The sequence below is a fragment of the Rosa chinensis genome, chromosome 5 (assembly GCF_002994745.2).
Source record: "Rosa chinensis cultivar Old Blush chromosome 5, RchiOBHm-V2, whole genome shotgun sequence".
Lineage (NCBI taxonomy): Eukaryota > Viridiplantae > Streptophyta > Magnoliopsida > Rosales > Rosaceae > Rosa > Rosa chinensis.
This window is the reverse complement of record NC_037092.1, coordinates 45,921,242-45,948,364: the sequence shown is the minus strand read 5'-3', so window position 1 is coordinate 45,948,364 and position 27,123 is coordinate 45,921,242. Positions and strand designations below refer to the sequence as shown.

The 27,123-nt window shown below is 37.8% G+C and overlaps 1 protein-coding gene and 2 long non-coding RNA genes across 4 annotated transcripts; all 3 read right to left on the bottom strand.

Annotated features, from left to right (window-relative positions):
- Positions 1-6,263: 6,263 nt before the first annotated feature.
- Positions 6,264-6,931, bottom strand: LOC112201494. Its single transcript, XR_002936781.2, has 3 exons — positions 6,875-6,931; positions 6,668-6,772; positions 6,264-6,445 (listed from the first exon to the last, which is right to left on the bottom strand). It is a non-coding gene; the product is annotated as an uncharacterized LOC112201494 (long non-coding RNA).
- Positions 6,932-7,885: 954 nt separating this feature from the next.
- On the bottom strand, positions 7,886-10,442 carry LOC112167932. 2 transcript variants are annotated; one of them, XR_005800240.1, is made up of 5 exons: positions 9,924-10,442; positions 8,967-9,104; positions 8,441-8,660; positions 8,054-8,355; positions 7,886-7,927 (listed from the first exon to the last, which is right to left on the bottom strand). It is a non-coding gene; the product is annotated as an uncharacterized LOC112167932 (long non-coding RNA). The 2 variants fall into 2 exon arrangements; XR_005800239.1 differs by lacking the exon at positions 9,924-10,442 and having other exon boundaries at positions 8,967-9,550.
- A 4,394-nt stretch (positions 10,443-14,836) lies between these two features.
- On the bottom strand, positions 14,837-20,014 carry LOC112168085 (outer envelope protein 39, chloroplastic). Its single transcript, XM_024305209.2, has 11 exons — positions 19,746-20,014; positions 19,579-19,645; positions 19,446-19,484; positions 19,115-19,259; positions 18,779-18,937; positions 18,364-18,434; positions 18,205-18,283; positions 17,982-18,097; positions 17,363-17,510; positions 16,844-16,913; positions 14,837-15,445 (listed from the first exon to the last, which is right to left on the bottom strand). Exons 1-11 carry the CDS (start codon positions 19,777-19,779, stop codon positions 15,288-15,290), a joined length of 1,086 nt encoding a protein of 361 aa, XP_024160977.1. The 5' UTR covers positions 19,780-20,014; the 3' UTR covers positions 14,837-15,287.
- Positions 20,015-27,123: the final 7,109 nt, after the last annotated feature.

The following is a 27,123-nucleotide window of genomic DNA, read 5'->3' as shown; positions in this document are numbered from 1 at the left end:
AAGCAAACTACAGACGGTTAAATAGTTAAATGTAATTCATCTTTTTTATTGATTTTATTTTATTAAGTGCAATGTTTATAAAACTATACAAAGGGCTCCAAATTGATTAGGGAAGGAAATTTCCTACCAATTTCCCATAGAAATTATTGGTGGGAAACTTGAATAATAATTTGGTGGTCAATGAAAACAACTATATAGATCTACTTCATGTTGCAAGCGAGCTGCTTGATAATGGCATTGATCCACTTCATGATTGGATTATTCCTGCACACCTCAATGATGAAGCTGGAAGACCTCTTCCACAAGTTGTAGAAACTGCAACTAATGCTGGAATCAACGTAGAGAGAGTCTTATATGAAAAAGTTGTTAAAAACCTAGAAGATAATTCAGATAGTGATGATGCGTGGGGTCGTACAGCAACTCCAGATAGTTCTGATGATGGTGGAGAGGGTGGAAGCGGAATAGGTGGTGGAGGTGAAAGATATGAATATGGACAATCTTCTATAGATGGAGGATTCCAATTTACCTGTGAAGGTAATTTTGATCATGCCACCCAAGATGAAGACCATGGAGTGAGAACAGCTGGTCATGGTGCTCAAGAGAAGACCCGATATGGGAGGAGGACTAGAGGTGCAACTGATGATCAAAGTACCCCATCTGATGTTTCTTCAATTGCCTTAAGTTTTGACTCTATCGGTTTAGGTACAGAGCGCAGTGGGAACTCAAATGAATCTCATGAAGCTAACAATCAATTTGGTTATGATGCTTATGGATATAATCAATATGGAGAACTATATGATCAGTCATCTAGTTGGGTTCATCCTTATTATCCCCTTATAGGGGAAACAGTCGACAGCTCTAAAGAGATCTATAACTATCATGTTCATCACTACAATTCGCACTATATGGGTCATATGTCTTGGTCTCATTATTGCATTTTCGTAGACCAGCGAGCGGCTTTTCAACCGCCTAGAGTCTCTTTTTGGATGTAGATGAAGTTTATATTCATATGTATTTATATGTAGTTCTAAATTTTTAATAAATTGACTTTTTTCAAAAACGATATTTTCGTACACTGTATCCCCGATATATCCGATATCTCCCTTTTTCAAAGTACCGATAGATATGAAAATACCGATATTTAAAACCTTGGGCGCAGCTTTGTAGGAACGCATTGAAAAGTCAAATCTCCAACACAAATTTTTTTTTTCCGACTAGGAGCACAAATTTAATGTACGTTGTCATAGACTAATTACTACTATTTTCATTTTGTTTGGGAGTTTTCCTCTTGTTATTATTTGTGATTCATAGACGGATGCGAATTGCAATTTTTTCTTTGAGAACTTGAAGATTAAATTAGTTGAACAAAGGGAGTATAAAATACTCGTTGTAGATACACTATTAAGGAAAGAGTTTCTCTGTAGATATTTACTTAAATTTTTTTTTTTTTTTTTTTAAATATACAAACAGTATCGGAACTTAGGCCCATTCTAAACATTAGTATCTAACTATTCAAAACTATAACTTTGGTACTCGGAGTTTCAAGCCCGACCCAATAATTGTACACACCGTCCATAACGGTGTTAACTAGCCAGCCACGTGGCAACTCCTTAGGGGTAATTGGGTCATTTCAACCCAAATTCACACTCTTCCAATCCACACTTTCTCTCAGTCAAACCCAAATTCAACATGGACCTCCCCCTAAATCACATCACTAACTACCCCACTTCCTCCGCCTCCTCCACCACCACTAACCCAAACAGTAACCTTAGGCCCACCCGCAACACCATCTTCTCCCACATTGCCACCGTCGACGCCCCAATGCACTCATGGTGGGAGTGTGGCAACTCGGAGACCAGACTACCACAGCACTACCTTCCCAAGGAACCCTACACCTGCGACACTTAGGAAGTAAATGCTTTGGGCCTAGAATTCCTCAAAGAGACAAGGCCTTTAGGTTGAAAAAGAAGAAATCTATGAGCCCAAAATTCTTAGGCTTGCATAGTGGGCTTGGCTCGTAACCACAAGGTTACGAACCAGACAAGAAAGAGAAAAGAAAGGTGGTGTTGTGTTGAATTTAGAACCTACGTCATTTTTGGTTCTTAGCCTAAGTTTACATTAGGTTCATTGAATAGAATTTAATGTGAGTCTTCTAAGTCCAGCCCACTATGACCTAAATTCAAGTGGAGGTTCTAAAGGTTCCACTTTGGTAGTAAGCAATCACACGCATCATCAACCATACATATCTTAACAAAAAAATTACGGATAAAACAAAGAGAAAAATATACTTTAGATAAAACAATTTGTGGCCTCCAAGGATAATCCTCCATACCCAAGCTTCGACAGCAACGGCCTGCAAAACAAACTAAAGTAGGGGTTAGGCTCCTACATCCAGTCATTGCCCTTGCCCGCCCCTATATCTAAGTTTGAAAACATAATTTATCTTTTTGATAAAAAGGTAGTAGATAAAACCGGTTTGCGATTCCACGTGATCGTCACCACGTAATTATAAATCCACGGCAACTGATCTCCTTCCACAACTTCCATCATAACCGTCAATCTAGCCAATCACTTTCCGGAATTCAATCATTATCACAAGGCTAGAGACAAAGGGGAAAATCAATAACAAGGGTCATGCATGCTGCCCACCACCGGTGGTTCGGGATCTCAAATCCCCAAGGAGGGTCAAAACCATCTCCTTACATCCCCATCAATTGCCAACACATCATTTCAAGTGTAAAAACAGATAATTTCCAAAAACATGCAAGAGGCCTCGTATAAAACGTAGTATATGCAAGAAAAGCATAGATAGAGTTAAAGGCATCTCCTACCTGGAACCCGAGCTTTCTCTTGCAGTACTTAGCATCAATGTAACCTTGTAGCAACCACCAACTTCACAAGATCCTACCAAGATGCCGAGCCTAGATCAAATAAACGACATAAACAACGATAAACAAGGCTAGCATTTCACTCTCAATGCTCTCCGAAGAAAACCCCTCCTCTAATCTAATTTACTAGCTAATAACAAGACCATTTGGGTTCCAAGAAGGAGTTGGTTTTTAGGAAAAAGTGGTAGGAATACCTTTAAAAGACAAGTTGCTCCTATGATTACCCAGGGTTGCAAGTCTGCTTCTATTTCTACTCTTGAGAGTTTCCACAGAGAAATAAAGAATCGATGAGAAGCAAATGGTGTAGCCCATAGATTGGCACACCTTGCTAGTTTATCTGTTTTAGATGAGTATTGGTTAGAAGAGGCACATGTTATTATTCAAGATGTACTCTATGAGGATTCTTGTACTAGTACTTGAGGTGAAGGTTATATATCCCCCTCGGTGTACAATCATCCTTCTATTATCAATAATATTTGGGTGTGGGGCTGAGCCTCCCAGTAAGGTTGGGTTCCAAACCCCTTAAAAAAAAAAATCGATGAGAAGAAGAGAAGAAATTGAAAACCCAAACGATCCAGACTGAGCTGAATTGCATGTAAGGAGCTGAAAATGACGAGGCGAGGTTGAAGTGAAGAATGGGCTTCCACAATATGATGCTTTTTGGTGTCACTCTGGAAGAAGGGGTTGAGTGTGTTTTTGGGACTCCAGAGTCTCAGTTAATAGAGTCCCGAGTGATGCCAAACATGGGATAAGTCTTGTTATATGAGATATGCTTGTCCTATCCCATCCAGTTCCATGTAATAAACATCCCCTTAAGGGACATGTCTTACGCTCCTAAAGACCTAAAGCTCGAGTTACTTTCTGATACTATATGGGCAGGTGTTGTAGCTCAATGATATGATGCACTGAAACATGATATTTGGACAGCTATGAATAACAAATAAACCTTTGAACCAAATACGATTTTAATAGTCGTAGTATAGCCATGGCCTAGCAAAATTCCTAGACATTAGGATGAATGAGAAATCAAAGTTAAAGCAGCAAGATACCCACAACAGTAGTAACAAGTTCGTAATCTTCAAGAATTCGTAACAACAACCAAATCAAACATGATGTTAAAGAAAGCATGATACTCACCAAAGACCAACCAAAGAGGTGAGTTTTACTGAGGGCTTCAGCTGGAAAGAGAGCTGAGGGAATTTGATTTGATCAAACCCAGTTGCATGCCAAGAAGTTTGCTTGAATTTGGACATGCAAAGTGAAACAGAAATTCCTCCATAAGTGGGAAAGTTTTATAAATGTATTAAGCCTAAAGATTGAGGAAAGAGATAGGAACTTGATTGTACAGTGACCTTACCAATCATTGGAGTCAATCTCAAATAAGGTTTGAGGGATTCGGGTAGAGCAAGAGGAGGATTACAAGCAGAAATTTGGAGCAGGTTCGTCTCTAAACAACTCCCACTTCGATTGGTGTACAGGTCTCAAAACGACTCCAATAGGGCTGAAATTTGGAGGTCCTATAGAAGAGACAGAGATGAACAACTTTGATGAAGAAGGAATTTTGATCAGAGGTCCCAAACTAGGCGTTTTGGAGTATGCAAGAAGACTGATATGCACAGGAACGAGAGAAAAGATAAGGGGAGAAGGATGAATGACAACCTCTAGCTTGGATACTTCCTTTTGAAGGCTTGGGATGATTTTCTAGGAGGTTGCCCCATGCATGGTGGCAACATGGGATGGAGGAGCTGAACGTGGTTCTCCTTTCTCTCTGTCCAATTTTAACGAGAACAAGAAAAGAAGGACTGGGGCTTTGCGTGTAAGGTAGAAGCAGGCTCAACTTGTGGGCAGTAAAAGGGTTTGAATCAGCTAAGTCATGTGATAGGAAAAATAAGTTTTAAACTTAAAATAATAGGGACATAATTATATGGTAAGAAAATACAAGAGAAACTTAAAGTTTAAATGTTGACAAGACTAAATAAGAATTTGGCATTACCAAACTTGTATTTAAACAGAGAAATGGTGAGGTAAGTTTCATCGAAAATTGCTAGAGTTGGAAAATTATATTGAGTAAATAAATAGTATTTTTGAAATACAGAGGGATGGTTGATGAGTAAGCGTCGGGTAAGGTGAATAGAAATTCCACCAATTGTTAAGAAATAAAGTAAAATAAGAAAATCGGAAATGCGCGACAAGTAGATTTTAAAATTATGCAAGGATGCTATCATGAGCTACAAGAACCTTATTGGGTCAAGGAAGATGTTCGGGTCAAAGGTCAACTAACTTATTGGGCTAGGTTCACTAGCATACCCATTTGTTGGGTGTTCAAAGTAAATTATAGACTCTAATCTTAAGCTATTTTTGGGCCTAAGGCCCAAGCCCAAACAACTATCCAAAGTCTTTAGCCAATCAGAGGTCGCGAAAAATAATCCCGTCCAAAAGTGACGTTCGGAATTTCACGGGGCCTATAGGGAGTCCATCTCCAAAGCCCGCTCCCTCGCCACTCTCCTCGACCCTTCTCTCTCCACCGCCTTCTTCTCCCTCGCCGACTCCAATGGCCCTGCCACTACTAGAACTTTTCTCATATACATCAGCCAGAAACCGATGTAAAAAAAAAATTGTACACATGTGTTAGTGGGTGATGTAAAAGATAGCCAAAAAATAGACATCGGTTAAAAACCGATGTCCCATACTATAATAAACATCGGATTAGATTCTATAATCGATGTTAAACTGCTATTATGATCACAAATTGGTGTTTTTAGATATTGTTAAACCTTCATATTTATGCATTTAATGCTTAACGAAATATAGGTCCAATAGCACTAGTATTCATTTTAACATCGTTACTCATTCTAGAAACGATGTATAATATATTCTTACACATCGGTATTTTTGAAATTTGCCTGCTGTTTATAAGCTTTACGGGTACTTGCCATATATCACACTATTTAAGATTGAATTTACATTCTTTTGTATTACTTAACCGATGTTCATTATTATGTTAAACATCGTTTCCTTTTACGAAGTGATGTCCAAGCTTATATAAAACATCAGTTTTTGAGGTTGACACTGATGTTTATACTTATACTAGACATCATTTTTCATTTAATAAATCGATGTCCATTGCGTTGTTTTACATCGTTTCTTACTTAATAAGTCGATGTCCATTGCATTGTTTTACATCGTTTCTTACTTAATAAGTCGATGTTCATTAGGTTGTGTTACATCGTTTCTTACTTAATATTTTGTTATCCACTGGCTAATGGGACATCAATTTTTTCTTTTAGAACTGATGTATTAGTTCTTATATGACTTCATTTTTATAGTTATAAACTGACTTGTAACTATTGCTAGGAAATCTAATGAGAATACATATCGTAAGTAAATAAATTTTGATTAATATTGATGCTCAAAGTACATAACAACATCCCAAGTATTTCTATGCATAACATGTCGAAATAAAACAAAAATTTAAGTCTAAATGGTACATAATACTAGAAACATAAACGAAAGCAAGCCTCGCCATACTTATATCCCATTTGTTCTTCTGTTTTCACCTGCAAATAAAATGAAATGAACAATTAGCTATAACAAGAAAAACAGAAGGAAAGAAAGGAAAGGAAAAGGGAAAGACAAAAAGACATTGACCTTACCAGACATTCCTATCCTAGCATCCATAACACAATCTGTTGGTTAACTTAACTATACCTTTCTGGGATAGAAAGTACTGAAAGTATGTGCCTAGGTTGATTATGAAAAGGAAGATAGAAAGTACTGACCCGAAAATGTAGATGTCCGATGGCTCTTCTAAAGAAATCCAATCATCAATATCAAGGTTTTCATCCGGAACTCTTCCAGCAACATTCCAAGTGCTTATTGTCAGCCTACATGAAACAATGTACCCCAGGAAATTCCATTAAGAACCAAACTGGTGCTACTTCTAGGCCTAGCATTGCAGGAGGCTAGGTAGAAAAACATAGACAAACCTCACATCCTTTGTGTTTATGTACTGAGCACGAGCAGTTTCTGATTTTCCTCTCCTATGTCTTAATTGATAGCCAAAAGAAGGCGGATCTGAACCAATAAATATCATATTGCAACAATGATATCACCTTGTAGCCCCCCAAATAAAAACAAACTAATTGCTTTATCATACAATAGAAATACTGGATTATAGCACACATTGAACATCTAGAAATGGTTATTTGAGATCTGATTTGTAAAGTAAAACTGTGCAGCAGAAATGCTCATGCACAAAGCCAAATTTGTCATGATATAAATCTTTCATACGAACTCCAAATGGAGGCAGGCTGGTTTCATATGAAAGGTGGGAATGCCTACTTCTAAAGTACTGGTTTCTCGAAGCAGAAAGAACATGAAAAGATACTAAAAGAAACAGAAAGAACATGACAGTGATACTGTTTTCAGAAATTCCTGCAACAGACCTGTAACTTTGAAAAATCATAACTAATTATAGACAAATCTTTTTTACGAGATTCCAAGTCTCAAATACTCTTTAACAAGTCCACTACAAATTCTCAGAAGAAAATAACTTCAAATTATTAACAGAAAATTACAGTTTTACAGAAACAGATCACTGGGTCTGGAAACTGTAGTTTCTGAAATAATTTATACAGGTGATAGTCCAATTTGATAAGTACATCCAAACTCATATATAGTTTTGAAGAAAAGTGAGAACCGAAAGACAAACTATCAAAGATCATGCACCAGTTCAGTTTGTCAAACTCAAGCTATTTGGAAATATAAAATTGAAACAGAGTATGAGTTAACAACATAGAATGTGTCTAAAATATCAGAATGAAGAAAAGAAGAAACCTTGTTACTGAAGTGGAAGAAGTTACTGCATTTTTTTTTTCTCTGTCAGAAAACACAATATGATGTTTTGATCATAAACAAGGTAACATACCTGCATATTTCCAATTAAGTGTGCAAACAGAACCAGACCCAAAATAGCAATGAGTATAGCAAAAGAAATTTCACTGATATATGTGCTTGTAGTCAAAGTCTGACCATAGGAGCTGAGATAGATTGAAACAGATTGTATGAGAAAAACATAAACAGAACAAGACATTCATTAATATTGATCAAATTGCAAATACATATGCCCGTTACAGTGAAGCATAGTCTTGGTCATACAGTCATACCTCAAGTTCTGTAATCCCCACCAAAGACAACACATGTACTTCTCTAGAAACGAGGAGGAGACTACATTGTTGGTCAGTGCATTCTCAAATATGCCATAATTGAAACCAATGGAGTTCTCCGGGTTGCAGTTACTAAACACATGAGTACTGTTTATCCACTGCAGGCGTCCATCATTGTTCAAAGAACTACAATCCAAGTAGCTGAGAAAACACTTGATGGGGTCAACTTCTTTTCTGCATTGAGACTTCCAGCAAGTTGCATACCGTTCGATTGATAATAGGTACCATGAAGCACCTAAGACCTACAAGAACAGGAACAGAATCAATGTTGTTGACTCTTGAAGGGTGGTAAAATTGAATTAATGTTAAATAAAGGAAACTACATACATGACTAGCTAACATGTAGACTATAGAGTATGAGATTATACGCAGCCCCGGCCCAAGCTGTCTTTGTGACCACACCAGTGGCTTTGATGATCTGAGAACTTAGTGGGAAAATGAGATACAATCTAGGAACATATTGGAGCAGAACAATCAGTACAGGGGCATTATGGGTATGGCCAGAACTGAAGCTTTTAACTGCAGGTATGATGAACCATATGACAATCTGCCAAACAGAATAAAAGTAGTGACATTTCTACAATTGTGAAACTGAAGAAAAAAAATGCAGAAAAAATACTAGTCAATAGTGCAGTAAAGTCCAAATGGCACTAAAAATATCCTACAGTTTCTTGTTAAACAGAAAGGGCTAGCATACACTTGTATGACTTAATTTGACTAGACTTATCTAATCATGTTCAGTAAGCCAAATTCACAAATCAAAATGCCAATGAATAGTACATTGTAGATGAATCACTCTAGACCAGTATACTAATTGAGCAAAAGTATGTTTATGATGATGATGATGGCATACCTGAGGGAGAGGCAGTGTAGCTATAAGATCTACGAAGAAATCTGATCTCAGATACCTTCTAGCAATCTTTTTGGGATCCATAACAAGTTCACCCCTCCCAAAAACTCTAGTTTTTGGTGATATATAAGTTGTCCTCAACTTGATGAAAATATGAAGCAGATAGAGCATGTCGGCAAGAGTACGAAAACATGTCACAACAATTCCCAAGTTCAAATCAGTTGATATCATGATTTTCAAAAATAAACTGGAAATTGTAATATAAATATAAGGGCATCTAGTTTCATATTTATTTCCCTTCCCTCTATCTTTTACACATATGAAAAGGAAGTCATTAATTTGTTTTGGCAAAGAAACAGAATTAGACCATTTAGTAAGACACAAAGGCAGTGTCATGCCTAACCTTCACTCCTATCCATCTCAAGAACAATAGAACATCCCCAAATCAATCAAAACTTACAGGGAGTTCATATTAAGAAGCAACACTCATTGGTACAATCTATTGAAATCTCATCTAGAGCCGAGTAAATATCCCCAAAACAATGAAAACCAACAATGAAATTCCGGAATGTCGACTAGTGTTTAAGTTTCCATTACATGGGATCATATTGAGAAAGTAAAAATAAAACTGTAATTCTTTCCTAGATTATTCAGCCAATACTTAAAAATAAATATGAGTTAGCAGCTGCTTGAACTTGCAATTGACATCAAACATAGCTAAAATCTTAAGACAAGAAAAGGGTGACCTTGCAATGACTTGTTAAATCCTGGTCTTTCATAATCAATAATCATTCCTCAAGTTCCAACCCAAATCCGAATAGTAATATACCATTACTAGAACTGAAATCATTATCATGTTCTGAGAACTGAAATCATTATTCATGTTCTGAGAACGAAATAAACACGAATCAAGCTGTTTTCTTTGGAATGAAACAAAGGAGGAGAGAAACGGGGGCTTACGAAGATCTTCGCGACTGGAGAACTGGCGCTGACCAGTGGGCTTGTTCTTGTACTTTGCTCTGCCCATCGTTTCCAAACAAATTAAAGGCAGCGAAATTCCGCTTCAGAGATGATCAATCTCTCTAGGAAAATCTTTCCTGCCAGAAACGTTTCAGAAGTTTTGCTTGATTAGGATTTCCCAAACCCTAGTCGTCTTAGGACAAGGAGTGGTAGCCGGTCGCCCCTGGGATGTTGTCTTGGTTCACAGATGCAATTGATTTCCCCCATTCGAGAGTGAGATTGAGAAAAGGGTTCTTTGTCTTCTTTCAGTCTTCCGAGATCCCAGAGAGAGAGAGAGCTTGCTCGTGGAGGTGATGGCGCCGGTAAGAGGCGGAGGCGGTTAATGAGAGAGAGAGATAGTAGCGAGAGTGAGCGGAGGAGAGGGAAGAGGTGGTGGCTGTGGAAAGAGAGTGGGAGAGGAAGGAGGAGAGGGCTAGGGTTCGGGGAATAGCAAGAGAGAAAATGGGTCACCAGTTTTCAATTGTGTGAAAGTAGTGGAAAAATAATAAGTGTGGGGAATGAAAATTTTGTTCCCCCGTTCCTGAAATTTTTTAACTTAGTCTTTCCGCGTTTTTGAAAATTTTTGATTCAAAATATAGACATCGGTCAACAGTAAAAAGCGATGTTAGTTATATGCATAGAAATCGGTTTTTGAGGAATCGATGCTAATGACATTGTTTTACATCGCTTGTATTTCTCACCGATGTAATTGTCGTGATGTCTATGAGCATAATTCTAGTTGTGTGCTCTCTCTCTCTCTCCTCTCCTCCCTCGAAGCCTACACCACTGTTTCGACCGTCCTTTCTGCCCGTCTCTCTGGCTTGGGATCCGACCCTCTCTGCAACTGGCTTTACGACACTTTCCTCTTTTCCGACCCCCATCTTCGATTAGTCGTTTTCTCCATCCTCCCTCTCCTCGTCGGCCTCTACTTCTCACGTATCCACTCTCTTTCCTCTGACTCTCTGACCTCACTTCCCTCCCTCATGGCTTTGATATCGTTCTCCTTGCTCTCTACGCCGCCAAGACCAAGGCCAGAAACGGTAAGCCCATTGTTGTTTCCATCTTGGACCTATCTCAGCCCTCCCTCTACCTGAGGCGATGTCTATCGGATAATCGGAGATGAAAGAAGCAACGAGGGGAGAAAGAAGCAATCTACGACTCTGCTTCGATAGAGGAGACAAATCAGGTTAGGTAATGAAATGACCTAATTACCCCTCAGATTTTGCCACGTGGTCGGCTAGTTAACACCGTTATGGATGGAGTGTACGATTATTGGTTGGGCTTGAAACTTCGGGTACCAAAGTTATAGTTTTGAATAATCGGGTACTAATGTTTAGAATGAGCCTAAGTTCGGGTATTGTTTCTATATTTTACTCTTTTTTTTTTTGGGTCCTTGATCCAAACCACCAAAATTGGCCAAAACTATCCCACTTATCCCAGCAATAGATTTGTATTCCCACTAACCCAATTTAAAGATAAATGTCTATCCTGCCCTCAACCTAATTAATGAATTACATGATTGTCACTCTCTCTCTCTCTCTCTCTCTCTCTCTCTCTCTCTCTCTCTCTCTCTCTCTCTCTCTCTCTCTCTCTCTCTCTCTCTCTCTCTCTCTCTCTCTCTCTCTCTCATATCTCAATTGGCGGTGCAACCGTCTCGGCGCCGCGACGCTGTCAGAGCCAGTAGGAGGGGAGAGCCTGTTCACAAGGAGAAAGACGCTGCTGAAAGACATCTCTGGCGAGGCTCGAGAAGGTGAAGTGCCGGTTTCGGCAAGTCGATGTAAAGCCTCGCCTGAAGACCAAGAAGAACTTAGGGTTCGAGTCTGGGTCTGCAACCGGTGAAGAAGGGAGAAGAACATGTGGGTGCCCAGAGCATTTTCTAGGTGCCAAAATCAATATATATATATATATATATTTTTTTTGTAAACTGTGGGCAAAAGTCCGAGAAGCAAAGAAAAAAAAAAGTTTTATTATCTCGTAATAAAACAATTATTGCCCCCCAATAAACGTTTATTGCCTCCAATAAAAGGATTTAAATTGATGTAATCTCCTCATCTTCTTCCTCAATCAAAATTTTATGTATCTAATTTTAGGGAAATTAGTTCCCCTTCCCCCTAATAAACATTTATTGGGGGGCAACAAACCCTAAATAAAAAGTTTTTATTACAAGGCAATAAATCTCTCCAGCGACTTATGAAATCTCTGAAGACCTCTTTAGGGACCTCCGGCGAGGTTTCATTCCCCCCCCCCAATTTTTTTTTTTTTTAGGACTAAATACTGTTTAGTCCTGGAGCTTTTGACCATAAAACACTTCAGTCCCTGACCTTCTAATTTCACACGTTTAGTCCCTGTATTTCAAAATTTCAGACCAATAGGTCCTTGCCGTCTAAAAGTCGCGGCGAAATGTCTATTATGCCCTCAGTTCTTTTTTTTTAAATATAAATTTATTGCTTTCTCTCTTTTTTTAATTTATTCTTTATTCTTTTTTTTTTTCAAATAGAAAGAAAGAAAGGGAAAAAAATAAACAGAAAGAAAGAAAGGGAAAAAAATTCCTTTTCCAAATAATAATAATAATAATTAATTAATTAAAAAAAAGAACTGAGGGCATAATAGACATTTCGCCGCAACTTTTAGACTGCAAGGACCTATTGGTCTGAAATTTTGAAGTACAGGGACTAAACGTGTGAAATTAGAAGGTCAGGGACTGAAGTGTTTTATGGTCAAAAGCTCAAGGACTAAACAGTATTTAATCCTTTTTTTATTATGGGGCAATAAACATCTCCGGTGACATATGAGATCTCCAACGACCTCTATGGGGACCTCCGGAGAGGTTTTCAAAGAAGTCCAACGACCGGTGATGAGACTCGGGCAAAGTCTCCTATGGCTTCTCTCTCCTCCATTCTCTCTCTCTCTCTCTCTCTCTCTCTCTCTCTATGTAACAAAGGGGTGAGGGGAAAATAGTCTTAAAAAAATATATATATAATTGGGTATTAGGGAATACCTTATTAGAGTCTTTATGGGTAAATGGGAAAAAAAAAAAATAAGTGGGGGTGATGTAAGGGGGAAAAAAGTCCCTAGAATTAGGGTAAATGGTCAAAAAATCTTTTTTTTTTTTTACTATGGCATAATAAAAGTAGATCTTTTGAAGAAATTCTAGAAAAAAATTATGCAAAAGTTTTATACGTAGAAAACTGTTTATGACTTGAGAATTACTGGTGATAGACACTTTTGTTTTTGAAAGTTCTAGTGGTAGGCACTTGCTGTTTCAATTTTTTTTTTTTGTGGCCGGATTAGTAAATTGTCTTTTGTTCTGAAGTACTTGTATAATATAATGTAAATACCAGATGAGCCAAGTATAAACAACACTCATCTAGTGACCGAATCGGTGAACCAGGGTACTCACTGACCACATCAACACGAAGATCGGGACTAGCACTATCCAACCTAGACAATGTCCAGACATCGACCAGAGACCACCAGAACATGTCACCAAAAGGCTTTCGATTAAGCCCCTCAAACTTGCAAGTGGCAGGGCACCAAGTGACACGGAGTGTATTACTTTTGTCAGGTATCGAGTCAGCATGCATCCAGTCCAACAGACTACCCCGTGGTTCCGTTTTATCCATCCAGATATAGGTAGAAACATTTTGCACCCATTTAGCGCCGTCTGTGGGAATCCTACAAAATCATATTTCATACTCTTAACACCATGCCCGAGCATATAGAAGACCTACCCTTCATAAAACTAGTTCACCCATTTAGCGCCGTCTTTAGGAATCCTACAAAAATATATTTCCTGCTTTCAACACCATGTCCGAGCATATAGAAGACCGTCACAGAACTTGTTCGAGTACAGTCCTGTTATCAGGCTCTAGCAAAAGGCAAGTCCAGCCATGTTTCAGACCTGGTAGCTATGCATGGTCGAACTAATGAAGTAAAAACATCGCTCAGCTGTATGAGCGAGAACAGAGCTACCATGAAGCAACTTTAGCAACTTGGCGCCGCTGCCAAGAATTGGAAGCAATGAGGCACTAGCCCGGGCCTTAGTCAGGCTAACCAAGCAATAGTATACTTGAGTAAACCTCGAAAAAGCAACAGTTACACTAACTATCACCATCCCGGAAGCCATCGTTTTGGGTACCCTCTCAACACCACCCACCACCCACGATCCACATACCAATCAACCTCATCCTCGAATTCATGCATGGCATGCCACCACCAATCCACCACCACCTCAGGTCCAGGTCGATCGACAGCTTCCAAGAGGTGGGAGAGACTTCAAGAGGACGATACAGACCAACCCTGGATTTAAACATGCAGATCTTACTCCAGCGCTAGACGATTGAGGGCCTAACAACCTGGATTGAGATGACAGAGACCAGAAGTGCCCTGAGAACTTTGACAGTGGGCTTCGAAGAGCATCCAGGACCCTTCACACCCCGCATTCTGACTGCAACCAGGGCAGCAGATGCAAAAGCTCTGACAATTGAGCAGTATAGTATTACCACTGATCTTTCGGACATGCAGTACGTAATTAAGAGTACAAATATAGCATAGGCCATATAGTGATCGCTTACATGAACCAAATGTTTGAGTAGTTGGACGAATTGGTCGTGAACAGTCGATGCTAGCTGAATGTATTCGACCAAGTAGTTGAATATGTAGTGAATACCAGCTCAATGTATTCGACCAAGAGATGTTTTTTCTCCTTGTCCAACATAGGTGTTGCATTATTTTATTGTTCTTCATATTAGTTCCAGTGACATTCCCAAAAGCTGGAATGGAATTTTCAAAACCCATTCTGTCCTTGAGTAGTCGGGAAAAGAAGTTCAAGTCCTAAATCCATATCGTTATAACTCGAAATTCAAAGAACAACAAATCAAATGGGAAAGAATGTCACCTGTATTCCTTCCCCACAAAATTTCAAGAAAGAGATTACAAGAAAATTAATATGCATATCTTCTGTAATGGGCAAGAATAATTTGTACATTACAATTCCTTTTCCCAGTCCAAATCAGGTATTTGATTTAACTAAAAGCTATCTTGTAAAACTTATCTACCAATTAACTTCATAAAAAAAGTTAAAACCTCTGATGCCGAAACAGGAAATAAAACCATAATTCTTTCCGCTGCTCTTGAATTTGTAATTTGACTCCCAAATTGGGGGAACTGAAGAACTTGGATAGCTACAGCTAGAACATTTTGCAGAATCCACAACGGTCATCAGCAATAAATATGATGGTATGCTACCTCTGTGAAGTGACCTGTGGCTGGGGCAAGACATGGAAATGGAAAAGGTGTGAAATCTGCAACTTCTTGGACTTTGGATCATGAAGCAAGGTTGCTGATGCCAAAATAGACTGTTTTTTGTTGGAAAGCATTAATGGCATAATCAACCACAAAATGACCAAACTGTGATTTCAAACGAAGACCATATCCAAGCCCTACTCCAGATCCTGGTTTTCCAAGCCTCAGGGCTGGGTTTCCTGAAACCCCAAATAAAATTGACAAGACAAATCAAGAAAAGAGACAACATTAAGAGATCAACACGATAGAAACCACAGGAGTGGATAAGGAAAGTAGTAACAAATCTGCAAGCTAGTGCAAAATGATCACCCCAGGACTTGGTTGGGCAAGCAAAATAACTAAAGGAGTTGCACATTAATCATGTATGAGCTTTGGCAAAGTCAAAGAATGTTCACTTGTATGAGGTAGTTTGCAGGTGGGGTTGGGTTGTTCAATGTCGGAAACAGCGATGCACAAGCTGCACAACTTAATAATTCTCAAATACGAAGTCAATAAAAACTGGCAACTGATGGCGTATTTCAAAAGTGATGGGAAGCAGTAAAGGATGAACTGATGGAAGTTATGGGACTTTTCACAGTATTGGGTTTGTCAATGCACCTACTAATACTTATCACATTCCAAAGGAGGAAGATTCTTTAAAATAATTGCCAAAGATTTTGCTTTCACGGTTGAGCGAGGTCCTAACTCTGCTGACTGATATCAAATCATATCCTAAAAGGGCTTTTGTAACATGAAGCCATATAGGAGCCTAAAGGTTCCACAAAATACCAGCAATGGTTTTAAGCTCAAGGTGATAGTAACAGGGGTAAGTGCAAAATCATGAACAGTAAGAAGTACCCTAACCAACTACACTAACTCCCAATAAGCCATTGATATATTGAAGGATAAAGCATAGCAGAGAAAGGGGATATGTTATTGATTAGTACAAATTAAAGCGCAAAGTGGTCCTTTTCATGATTATGCTAGGTTTTAGAAGACACATAATTTCTGTAATTCTGAAGAAATTAAATAAATGGAGAAGAAGGAAGAAAAAAGTAAGTAGGAGATAAAAAATCAAGACGCCAGGCCTTCAACAACACTTATGAAAATTCATCTACATCTGATTTGCTTTACAAGAAACAGCCTTACTATAGGCTTCAAAAAGAACTCCTGACGACTCTTAGAGTCTTAGAATTGCTAGAACGCTCATCATAAACTAGAACGTATTACAAGACCAGATGAATACTGGGAAATTTCTGGAAATTTAAAGACACTGGGTCTTCTAAGTAAAATAGTTTGCCTTTTAATGATACTTGACATTAACTGGTACAGTCTTCAACTTATTTGCCTATTTGTTTAATATGATTTTATTTAATTATTGTTTCACTGCCATGGGCATTTTATTTTAGACCAAGAAGGCCTATTCAGGTTTGGCCTGTTGGACTCGGTGTTGAGCTCCAAAGAGGACATGTAATCAGTTATATTTCTTTTGCTCTACTGAAACTCGTAAAGGCAGACTTTATTTGTCCACAGCACAACTCACAAACCTAAGATGCAGCTAGGCATATCATGTACCCAAATGAAAGAGTGAGACTCACCTGGCACATGATGAGCAGAACCCAAATCAGTTCCACAATCCAAGAAAACAGCACCTTCCAGCATCTTGGTCTACATATAAATAAGCAAAATTGTAAGCAATGCTTGTTTGAGTTCATCTCAGATAAAGAGTAGGAAAAACTTAAACAGAAGTATCTTACATAGATAGGTAAACCATTCTATTATAAACAGCATAATGAGTTTTAAAAGTTTTATAGGTTATTTACTACAAAAGAATTGAGAAATATGTCAACAGATTTGAACAATATGGCATGTGATAAGTTCAAATCCATATTATATCTAAAAAACCTAATGGCTGTAAAATCTCTAGCTTAACTATGCATTGCTGAAACTGCTTTATTTTCGAATTGAAACTGTTATTATAATTGATAAATGATCCTCTATGGAAGACTGCTCAGCATATTACAGAATGCCTTCCCAGTCTAATAAAATAATGCAATAAATGGAATATAATTCTTAGCAATTGAGGCAACGCAGAAACAAAAAGGGGTATGACATACAAAAGGTAATGTCAATTCGCTATTTGCAACCAGGCATGTCCTCCCCGATCCCACTGCACCCTCACCATACCCTCGCACACTGCCAAGACCGCCAATGGCAAATGCTTGGTAAGGAGCCATGTCCCCCACAATGGAACCGCCTGTCATTCTGTTAGAGAAAGCATGAGTAACACAGATAAAGCCAGTTTCAATCAACTTTAGTCTACAGAAAGCATAAACTAAGATGGATTCTGCATTTAACTCACAAAGCTAGACTTACATAGCTTCTGATGCAGGTAGTTTACTTATTTGACTTATTCCTCAATCCCAATATATGCTTCAGGGTTCATATTGTATGGGGAAAACTGTTTTCTTTTCCTTCTTGATGAACAGTTCCTAGTTTTGATACCTTGAGAATCATTCAATTTAACTAACACTTAATGGTCCAATTTTTAAAGTCTTTTTGACACTCGATACACGTACTGTTACACTGCTTTGAAAAGTCATGTCAATGCTAAAACTACACTTCCTTCACATTGGCTTCCCCCACTTCCTATTGTAATAGTTTCTGCTTCCCATTTACACTCTATTCCCTTACTCAATATTTGGCATCTGTACAATAAAACAATACCTAGCTCACCTTGTCAAGAGGAATGCTGGCCCAAGTTTGACTCCCTTTGATGCAATGAATTTAAACTTGTTAAATATTAGCCACTTTGATAGAACTGGTATCCCTTGTTCTATTTGCAGACTGAACTGCATTAAAGATAAACTGCCAGTAAGTTTCAGTGTTTCACATAGTATCACTTACAAGCATGTATTTAACACCTCATATCATAGATCACGATTTGAAGAAGTCATACCTGAAAAAAACTGCGATCAGTTGCCCTTGCATACCGAGATTCTTGCTTTAGAACTACCATACTATCATGAGGACTTCCACTGCATAATAATCAATACACTGTGTGAAGATTCAGATTAAAAAGTAGTCGAGAAAATAAAGAATCAAAAACCTAGATGACCTGCATGTGACAGGAAACCCATCAAGATCTCGGCTCATTGAGCGGCCATTATCATCCATTGGCCGGACATGCTGCATAGCATGTAACAAATTTAGGACTAATTACACTTTCCACCCTACAAGTATTGTGCATTTTTTCATATTGCACCCAGTTATTCAAACTGTCCCAATTTGATCCTCAAAGTAATGAAAAGTAACCTTTTACACCGATGTGAGTGTTCTGGCAAGAACAAATTTGACCACAATGCCCTCACTAATATGTCCTGACCTATTTCTTTCAGCATCAAAGTTGTCCCAGTCAGCAAAAGACAATCTCAGGCTACATCTCATGTGGCACCCAATTGGTGTAAAAGATCACTGCTTGTTACTTTGAGGATGAAATGAGAACTAGATATCTAATAAGGTAAGGTAGGTACCTCAAACTTTAGGCTAGTTGTGCTACTCCACTTCGAACTTGCAGGCTCATTGAGATCCATGCCTACTGATAATCGAGACAAATTTACACCTCCACTAGCTGACCGGGAGAAATTGTCCATGGGAATGCCATGGACCCCTATCTCAGGTGAAATAGAGTGCTGAGAAGCAAAAAGTTGCAAAATTATGCCATGACTCAAACAAAAACTTTGCATCAAACTTTCAGTTTGGTTAGGTCAGAAAAGTAGCCATAAGATCCGACTTAATTTGAAATACAGTCTCTTATTTCACAAGCACCAAATCAATCATATTGAAGAAAGATGAAGCAGATGACCAACCTGTAGTACAAAAGACTGTTGAGCTAGCCATTGAGGTCTTGGCCTTCTATAAGCCAATAAGACATTCGAGTCATACAGGCCCTTATCCAATGACACATCAAGCTTCTCACTTCCACCAAACAAGTTTGGATGTTTGATGCAAAGACTGCAACAACAAAAATAACCAATAAAGTTTGGTTCAAACAGTGCAAAAGATATTAAGTTTCATATCCTTTTCTTTTCCCCAACTACATTTCCTAATAAACCAGATGATGATAGAGACCCAAAGCAGGGGCAAAAACACCAAGTACCCATCACACAGAAACTAATCAGTGAAAGCAAAAGGTGTTACCTCCCGATGATGAGAGAGAGGGGACTGCCACTGCCATTACTGCAAGAAAGGGAAAGAAAACCAATCAATGAATGAAGCAGTGTAACTTGTCAGGAAAAGTGCATAGGAATGAAAATGAAAATGGAACAAGAACCTCAAAGGAGGAAGCATCAAAGAGGCACAAAGCTTGTGAGTGAAATCAACGTTAACATCAATCTTGGCTGTTACCCAACATCAATAACAAGAATGATGTTAGAATCCAGAGACAACCCATAAATCCCAACCAAGAAAAACCGAACTGGGTTTCAGTGAACATCTCACCTTTGCCAGCATGGATGCTCTTCTGAGCTCCCATCCAGTTAGCATAAACTGGGCCTCATCAAACATCAAAATTCAAAGGCGAGTTGAGGGATCCTGTGCATTTGCAAATTGCAATTGCATGAATGAGTGAAGGGAGATGAGAGTGTACGTGGCCTTTTGTAATGGGCCAAGGAAGGAAGGAAGGAAGAGTGAGGAGTGAAGGGGAGGTATTTCGGTGGCGTCTCCTAATGGGGAAGTAGCTCTCTTTGTTCCTAGCTTCCAATGTTTGTTATCCCCTTTGGCTTCTTCATTGCTTTTTGTGGCACGTGGGTTCCAACTTTTGGAGCCATTCCCATGTTTTTTTCTTTTCTTTATTTCTAAATATTTTTTTATTGTTTTTATTTCAACTTTGCCAACATTTATATGAGACTTGAACTCAACTTCCATGATCGATGGTGATTATGGCAAGGCTGTTGTTACTACAGTTGAGGTTAGGAAGTTGGATCTGGTTTAATCGGTTTCAGACACGCATTTAGGCTGTGTTTGGTACCATGGATTAGATTTGATTTCTCCTGATCAGACTTGACTAGATTGGATTGGAGTAGTCTTACATCTTTCCAATAACACGTTTGGTAGGCATATATTTATGGCTGATTGGATAAGCCAAAACAGCCATGTTAGTCAGCAAGAGCTCTCCGACCATTTCCTCTCACTCTAGCAAAACCTCCTCCAGAAATTGGAGGCCATCAAACCCTAGAGCGCGAGATCAAAGAGAGCCTCGACGAGCTCGAGCAGCGAGAGATCACCATCAACCAAAGCGTCGAGATCGCGCTCGACAAGGTCGAGGAGACCAAGAAGGCAGCGTTGAAGGTCCTGAAGAGAAGCCCACTCCGATGACGAGTACGGCGAGGTGGATAATAGCGAGGGGTTGTTGATGGAGATGAAGTCGCTGTGCTTGAAGATGGATTCGAGGCTAGTTGCAGAGAAAGATATGAGCTTTTGCAGTTTTGGCGTTGTCAGGGATGGGTCGAAACGAAGTCGGATTTAATTTAATGATACCATTTCAACTAGATTTGTAATCCATGTCAGATAGGATTCAAATTTTCCAGCCCACCCATGTCTGAGCCTCCAAACATGACATGAGGTCAGATTGAATTTTTTTTGTCATATCCTTCCCTTATATCTGGGAAAACAAACGTGGCCTTAATGTTGCGGAGAATGAAGGTGCTAGTCTTATGATCGCTCTTGCGTGATGGTGTTAAGGTGATTATTGTTGCAAGATGGAGCTCATGGCCTCTCTATGATCTAGGGTTCTAAATTTTGCTTATCACTCAGGTCGGCTTACTCACTCATAAACTTTGTAACCTAACTAAAGATGGTCGATTAGTGAGGATTGTCACTGAGGTCAGCTTACTCTCTTTGATTCGGCCATTCTGATTGCTGCACTTAAAAGTGAGGATGAGAATAATTAGGAGGTAAGTAGAATTTTAGATGATTGTAAAGAGTACTTTTCTGCTTTTCAATCAATTAGAATTCAACATACCTACCGGGAAGCAAATGGTGTTACAGATAAGCTTGAACACCTTGCTAGTGTTTTTGCTATTGATGATGTTTGGTTAAATGAGACTCCTGTTATTATTCAGGATGTTCTCTACAAGGACTATTGTAGCTGTTTTCCTGTAGCTCGGGGTTAAGGTTTTATGTCCCCCCAATGCAAAATTCTACTATTAATAAAATAAATGGAACCGGGCATGGGACGATTAGTCAAAATAGAGATGTTTTAAATACACACCCCTAATTTCTTAAAACACACTCCTTACTCAATACACCTACCATTTAATTTCTCATTCTAATATTTTACTAAATACACAACCCAAATTACCTAAATTATCCTTAAACTAAAAAACCATGATATTATTTAACTACATTAAGGCTACTATTTAATTCGATTAGTATATATAATTGACCATATTAATTACTTGTGTTAGTTATTGGGAAATCCATAAGGATTCATTATTGTTCCCTTCAAATAGATGCTTAGAAATAAGTTTTGTATTATTTGAGTTCTTATTCACCAAACAAGGAAACACCCTATTGATCAAGTATAAAATTTTGAGTCGAACATTCAACTAAAATTGTATTAGTAGTTTCTCTACAATGGCAAAACTATGAAGTTGTCATTAGATGGTAAAATAAATTAACAATTACAAAGTTTTGTATATGTGATGTTTTATATTAGATAATAAAATGACTAATCATAACTTTTAGGAAGAAAAAAGATGAACTAAGTGGGAGTAAAGTGATATGTTTTAAAAACACATTAATTTGAAATTCTAAATTATATGGTCTCTCACCCCATTTAATTACAATTTATTTAAGGAAATTTTAAATTAGATGGTTTCTAACTTTTATTCTTGTTTTAAATGAGAATGCAATTTATAGAAGTTCATTGTGTTTATAATTATAGAATAATATAAGGAAGATATGATTATTATTATTTTTCTTCTAATACATAGATGTCTATTTTAGTCATTTAATCTACATATAAAATCTGATTTGAAATATAAAATAATAAGAATGTGTATTAGGGGGGTGTATTGTATATGGAATTAGTGGAACTTTTAAAGAAATCTATGGAATTTAAAAGTCTGGGTGTATTCAATATAAACTTTTTATAGTCCATGAAAGTCTTGAGGTATTCAATTAGGATTTTTAAAGACTTCATGAATTCCACCAAAATCTAGGGGTATTCAATTAGGACTTTTAAAAATGAATAAAAGTACAGAGGTATTCAAAATATCATTCATACTTATGGAATTAGAAAATCATGGATAATCATGGACTTTGTAGTGTTAACTATACATACCAAACTCCAATAATTTTCCAGCCTCCAGACCAAAGATTTGAAAAAGTCTATCAAAGTTTCCTCTTCAAAAAAAAAAAAGGTCTATCAAAGTTCTTCTCTCTACGCACGAAGAAGTTTGTCCTTCATCATCTCTCTTTCTTTATTTTTTGTCTTTTCTCTAATCTTTTATGATATCAACCTTTTTTGATACCCAACATGTTCATTGTAGTTGTTGAATGTGATTTTTTTTTTTTTTTCAATTGTGATACTTCGAACCCTAATAGTAATAAAAATTATTTATGAAACCCTAAAACTCATAAATTGTGGTCTAACCCTAAGACCTTGAACCATACTAAATTTTATCTTATTAATTAATTATTCTCATTAATTTGAATTTATATTATGGTTCAAAAAAAGGTTGAACAATTGAATTTCAATTGATTGATTATAGATCAAGACATTGACCAATATTGCTACAATATATGTTAATCGGCGAAAACAAAATTGATGAGAATAATTAACCATAAACATCAAGTGATCTATATTGTATATTTATGTTGTTAGGAGATCAGGAATGAGAACAAACTCGCTAGACAGACTAACAATAATTTATTTGAGTCAATTTCTATTAGAAGATACTGAAGCATTGAAGAGACAACAAGTTATTATTTTGTTTTATGTTTAGGCTGCATTTGTTTTTTTATTTTATTTTTTATTGTCACGCCCCGAATTTTGAATAACCAATTCAAATCCGAAACATGAATAATAACAATTACAAAATAACTTCTGAATTTTTTTTTCTCAGAACAACACACCACTCGCCACTCGAATATAAAATCTCGAAAAACCTCGAGTTCATTAATACATCTCACTCTTACAACGTAAAATTGTAAAGCTCTAACTAAGCATAACAAACCTCACAATAGAAGGAAATAAAGTAAATGCTGCAACTCTTAACCAGCTCGGCCTCCGCCCTGATTATCCTGACCTGCAGGATTATCCGCTACACCGTTTGAATAGTGTACCGGGATTGCAACAACACAAAACCCGGTAAGCTTTCTGAAAGCTCGTATGAGTAAACAAGAAATGAACGGTTGATTTATTAAATCACAATTCTTTTAACTCAGGTAAACAACCAACAATATCAACATTTACAAAGAAAACGTCAAACCAACTCACGGAAAACAACGAGGAATACATCCCCACAATCCTCTAATCTCAATATCACCTATGTGGTCTTTCCTACAATTATTCCCCTTGCATGTGGTCTTTCCCACAACCTGCAATTATCCTCACTGCATGTGGTCATTCCCACAACCTACAGTTATCCCCACTGCATGTGGTCATTCCCACAACCTACAGTTATTCCCATCGCATGTGATCTTTCCTACAACCTCAAAGACATGCACTCCGGTTTATCGTTAAACCGAAGGACCTTAGACCATTTGGTCTTCAGAATTCCACACTCCTCAATGTCACACCATTCCATGTATACTCACGTAAATATATATATATATATATATATGTAATTATCCACTCAGGGATAATCACTAATACCAACTATAGTTCAAGCATAAAAAACGTGAAATTCATTTGTATAGTTAAAATTATTTTACTTACCTATAGACTGTAGTTGATCAAGTCCATATGATTTAAAACAAATGTTTATTCCATAAACATTTTCACACAATTACGACAAAATAAAGTAATTAAATGTACTCGGTTCGTAATATGAACCATGTGAGGTTTACTCACCTCTAAAATCCCGCTGCGTCTTCTTAACAGCTCAAGATACGATTCACAATCATCCGCCAAATCAATCCGTCAATCACCTAATCCAATACGATCTTAACTTAGCCAACAACTCATAAACATAATTAAACGACGATCCAACGGTCATATCGAAATTAAACGATGACGCAACCGTCGGATCCTCACAGATGACCCTTAGGATCATCCTCCTAAATTATCACAAAGATCCAACGATCGGATCTTCCTGAATCGCCCTTACTAACATCTCCACAAATTTATATGAAAATCCGACGGTCGGATTCTCACGAATCGCCTTCCAAATCACTATTTCACAATTATACTAAAATTCAACGGTCGGATCTTCCCCCATAGTCATTGGGACAGTCATACGATCAACATATCAAAACTACAAGTCCATCGGACGGTCAGATCTTCACAGATCATAAATCGACCTATCGAAACGTAAAAATTCATAACTTAATCATACGATATCCAAAAATTTCGTATAATATATCAAAATGATCGTCTTAACATGTAGAACATAAAAATGGGCAGAAACTGCCCTTAAGGTCCCCGGAGGTGGCCGGAAAAGGCCGCCGGAGTTAGTGGCAGAGCCGCCGCCGTCCACTACCAATGGTGTCGGGGCTGAGCTGCTCTTCTTCATCTCATCATGCTTAACCAAAAACTCTAAAGGCATGTTGTCAGAAAACGTCAAGAAGAGGTCGAAAATTACCGAAATCAGTCACAGTGGCCGGAATTTTTCCAGAATCCCGCGAGCTTGAAAACTTCCACCACTCCCTTCTATCCCTTCTGGAGAATTGTTCAGAAACTCAAGGCGAGTTCATCAAGCCAAGCATCAAGAGAATTGGTGGCCTGTAGCTCAAGATATCGAGATCGAACCAAAACGAGCTCAAAACGGAACCGTGTCCTTCGCCGCCACTGCCGGCCGTGTTGCGGTGCAAGGTTGCCACTGGCAGCTGCGCAAGGATGAGGCGAAAGCGTGGGATGTGGTCTGGTGCCTTGAGGTAGCCTGAGGTGGGAGAGATGAGTTGATGAAGATTGCTTTGTTTTTCTGTGTTTTCGGACAAGAGAGAGAGAGAGTGAGAGAGCCTTTGCTCTGTTTTTCTGGTGTCGGTCGAGCGTGAGTGTCGGCCAATCATTAAACAATCTCAAGCAGCCCTACTAATTAAACATAATCATGTAAGATAATAAAGCACCAGTCTTTGATTGACCCACTACTGCTTAAATCACGGAACACACCCTATCTTGATTAAAAGTGTCTGCCACCAATTATGCTTTGATAAAAATAAAAAAAACATCGAGGTTATTACATTTATTTATATTTTGTACATCCTAGGAAATCTTTAGAAGTCATTCATAATAAAGTATATAGATTTTCATGAATCAATAAAAGTCTATTGCTAAAATCAATGGTTTTAAGAAATCTATAACAGTCTATCAACTTTTTAAAGAGTCTGTGGACTTTTCAAAAAGTCTGTCATTTAAAAAAAGTCTGCACAAATCCAAATACAATACACACTCCAAATACACCCCCTTAAGTAGTTTGGGGTGTGTATTTAAAATTTCTCGTCAAAATGATGAACTGATACCAAATCAAATTGGTATGTTATGCAGTTTTAGCCCAATTCATTATCCAATTTTTATATTTGGGAATTTGAAGAATGAAAATTTGAGAAAATATTGATTAATACACTTAGGGGGGGGGGGGGGTGTATTCAATTAAGAGTTAGTAGGATTTTTTTGTACTTTAAAAGTCCATGGGTATTCAATCAGGATTTTAAAAAGTCTTTTAAAATCTTGATGTGTTCAATTTGGATTTTAAAATGTCGGCTAAATATGGTGATATTCAAAACTCTAAAGATTCTCAAGGATTCCACTAAATGTTGGATTGTGGAGGATTTTAGAGGGCTACATATAAATACAAAATACATTGAGAAATCTGCTCACCTCTCTAAAGATTTTGGCATTCTCTCTCTCTCAAAGATGAAGGGAGCTCAGTAGAAGACGTGTAGAGACCTCTTTCAATTCTCTTCTCTGACCCAGCAGTACTTTTCTCATATTTTCTATTTTGACGTTATTGATGTCTGTTGCTACATGATTTTGACGTTATCGGGTTTTGTTGTGCTACATGCTTTCTATAAATTAGGGTTTATGGGTCATCTCTTTGCTCATCTACTGTCCTTGGTTTGGGTTTCAAAACTTGATAACTTTGTGTTCCATATTTTTGCATAATCTTGATTCGTGGTAGGAGTTGTTTGAGCCCTAGAAATGTTGATGGTTTCTGTTGATTCGTAGTTGTTTCTTAAATTTTTGTCCTCTTTTGATGATGGTTGAGGGCTTGTGAAGATTTCAGGCCAGAACAAAAGCTCTCTTCTTTCTTAATTTGGTATTGGTCTTCATAGTCGTTGTACATGTTTTAATTCCCAAAGACTTGTTTTTTAATTTTCAAGCTCTCTACTTTGGTAGAATGGTTCATGGGTTTCCATGTATCATCATCTCGGTAGTTCGGTTTTCATTTTTGTATTCTGATGGGTTCCTTGTTAGGAACTTGATGTTTACTGAGGGTCTAATCTGATTTTGTATGCCATCGTATTAGATTTGATTATCTTTTTTAGCTTGATTTTAACTCATTGTCAAGGTCAAAAGCGTCCATACCTTCATGTTTAAGTATGATTTCTTAAAAGAGAAAATATTTCAAACAGTACCCGAACTTAGATCGACTCCTAACTTCAGTACCCGACTATGCAAAACTATCACTTTGGTACCCCAAGTTTGAAACTC

Excerpts from the sequence above, each read along its gene's own strand:
- LOC112168085 (XM_024305209.2), bottom strand. The coding sequence starts at position 19,779 with ATGGGAGCTCAGAAGAGCATCCATGCTGGCAAAG. Across the intron at positions 19,485-19,578 it reads TTGATGCTTCCTCCTTTGAG|TAATGGCAGTGGCAGTCCCC; the intron begins GTTCTTGTTCCA and ends CCTTTCTTGCAG. Across the intron at positions 18,098-18,204 it reads CTGATCGCAGTTTTTTTCAG|TTCAGTCTGCAAATAGAACA; the intron begins GTATGACTTCTT and ends TCTTTAATGCAG.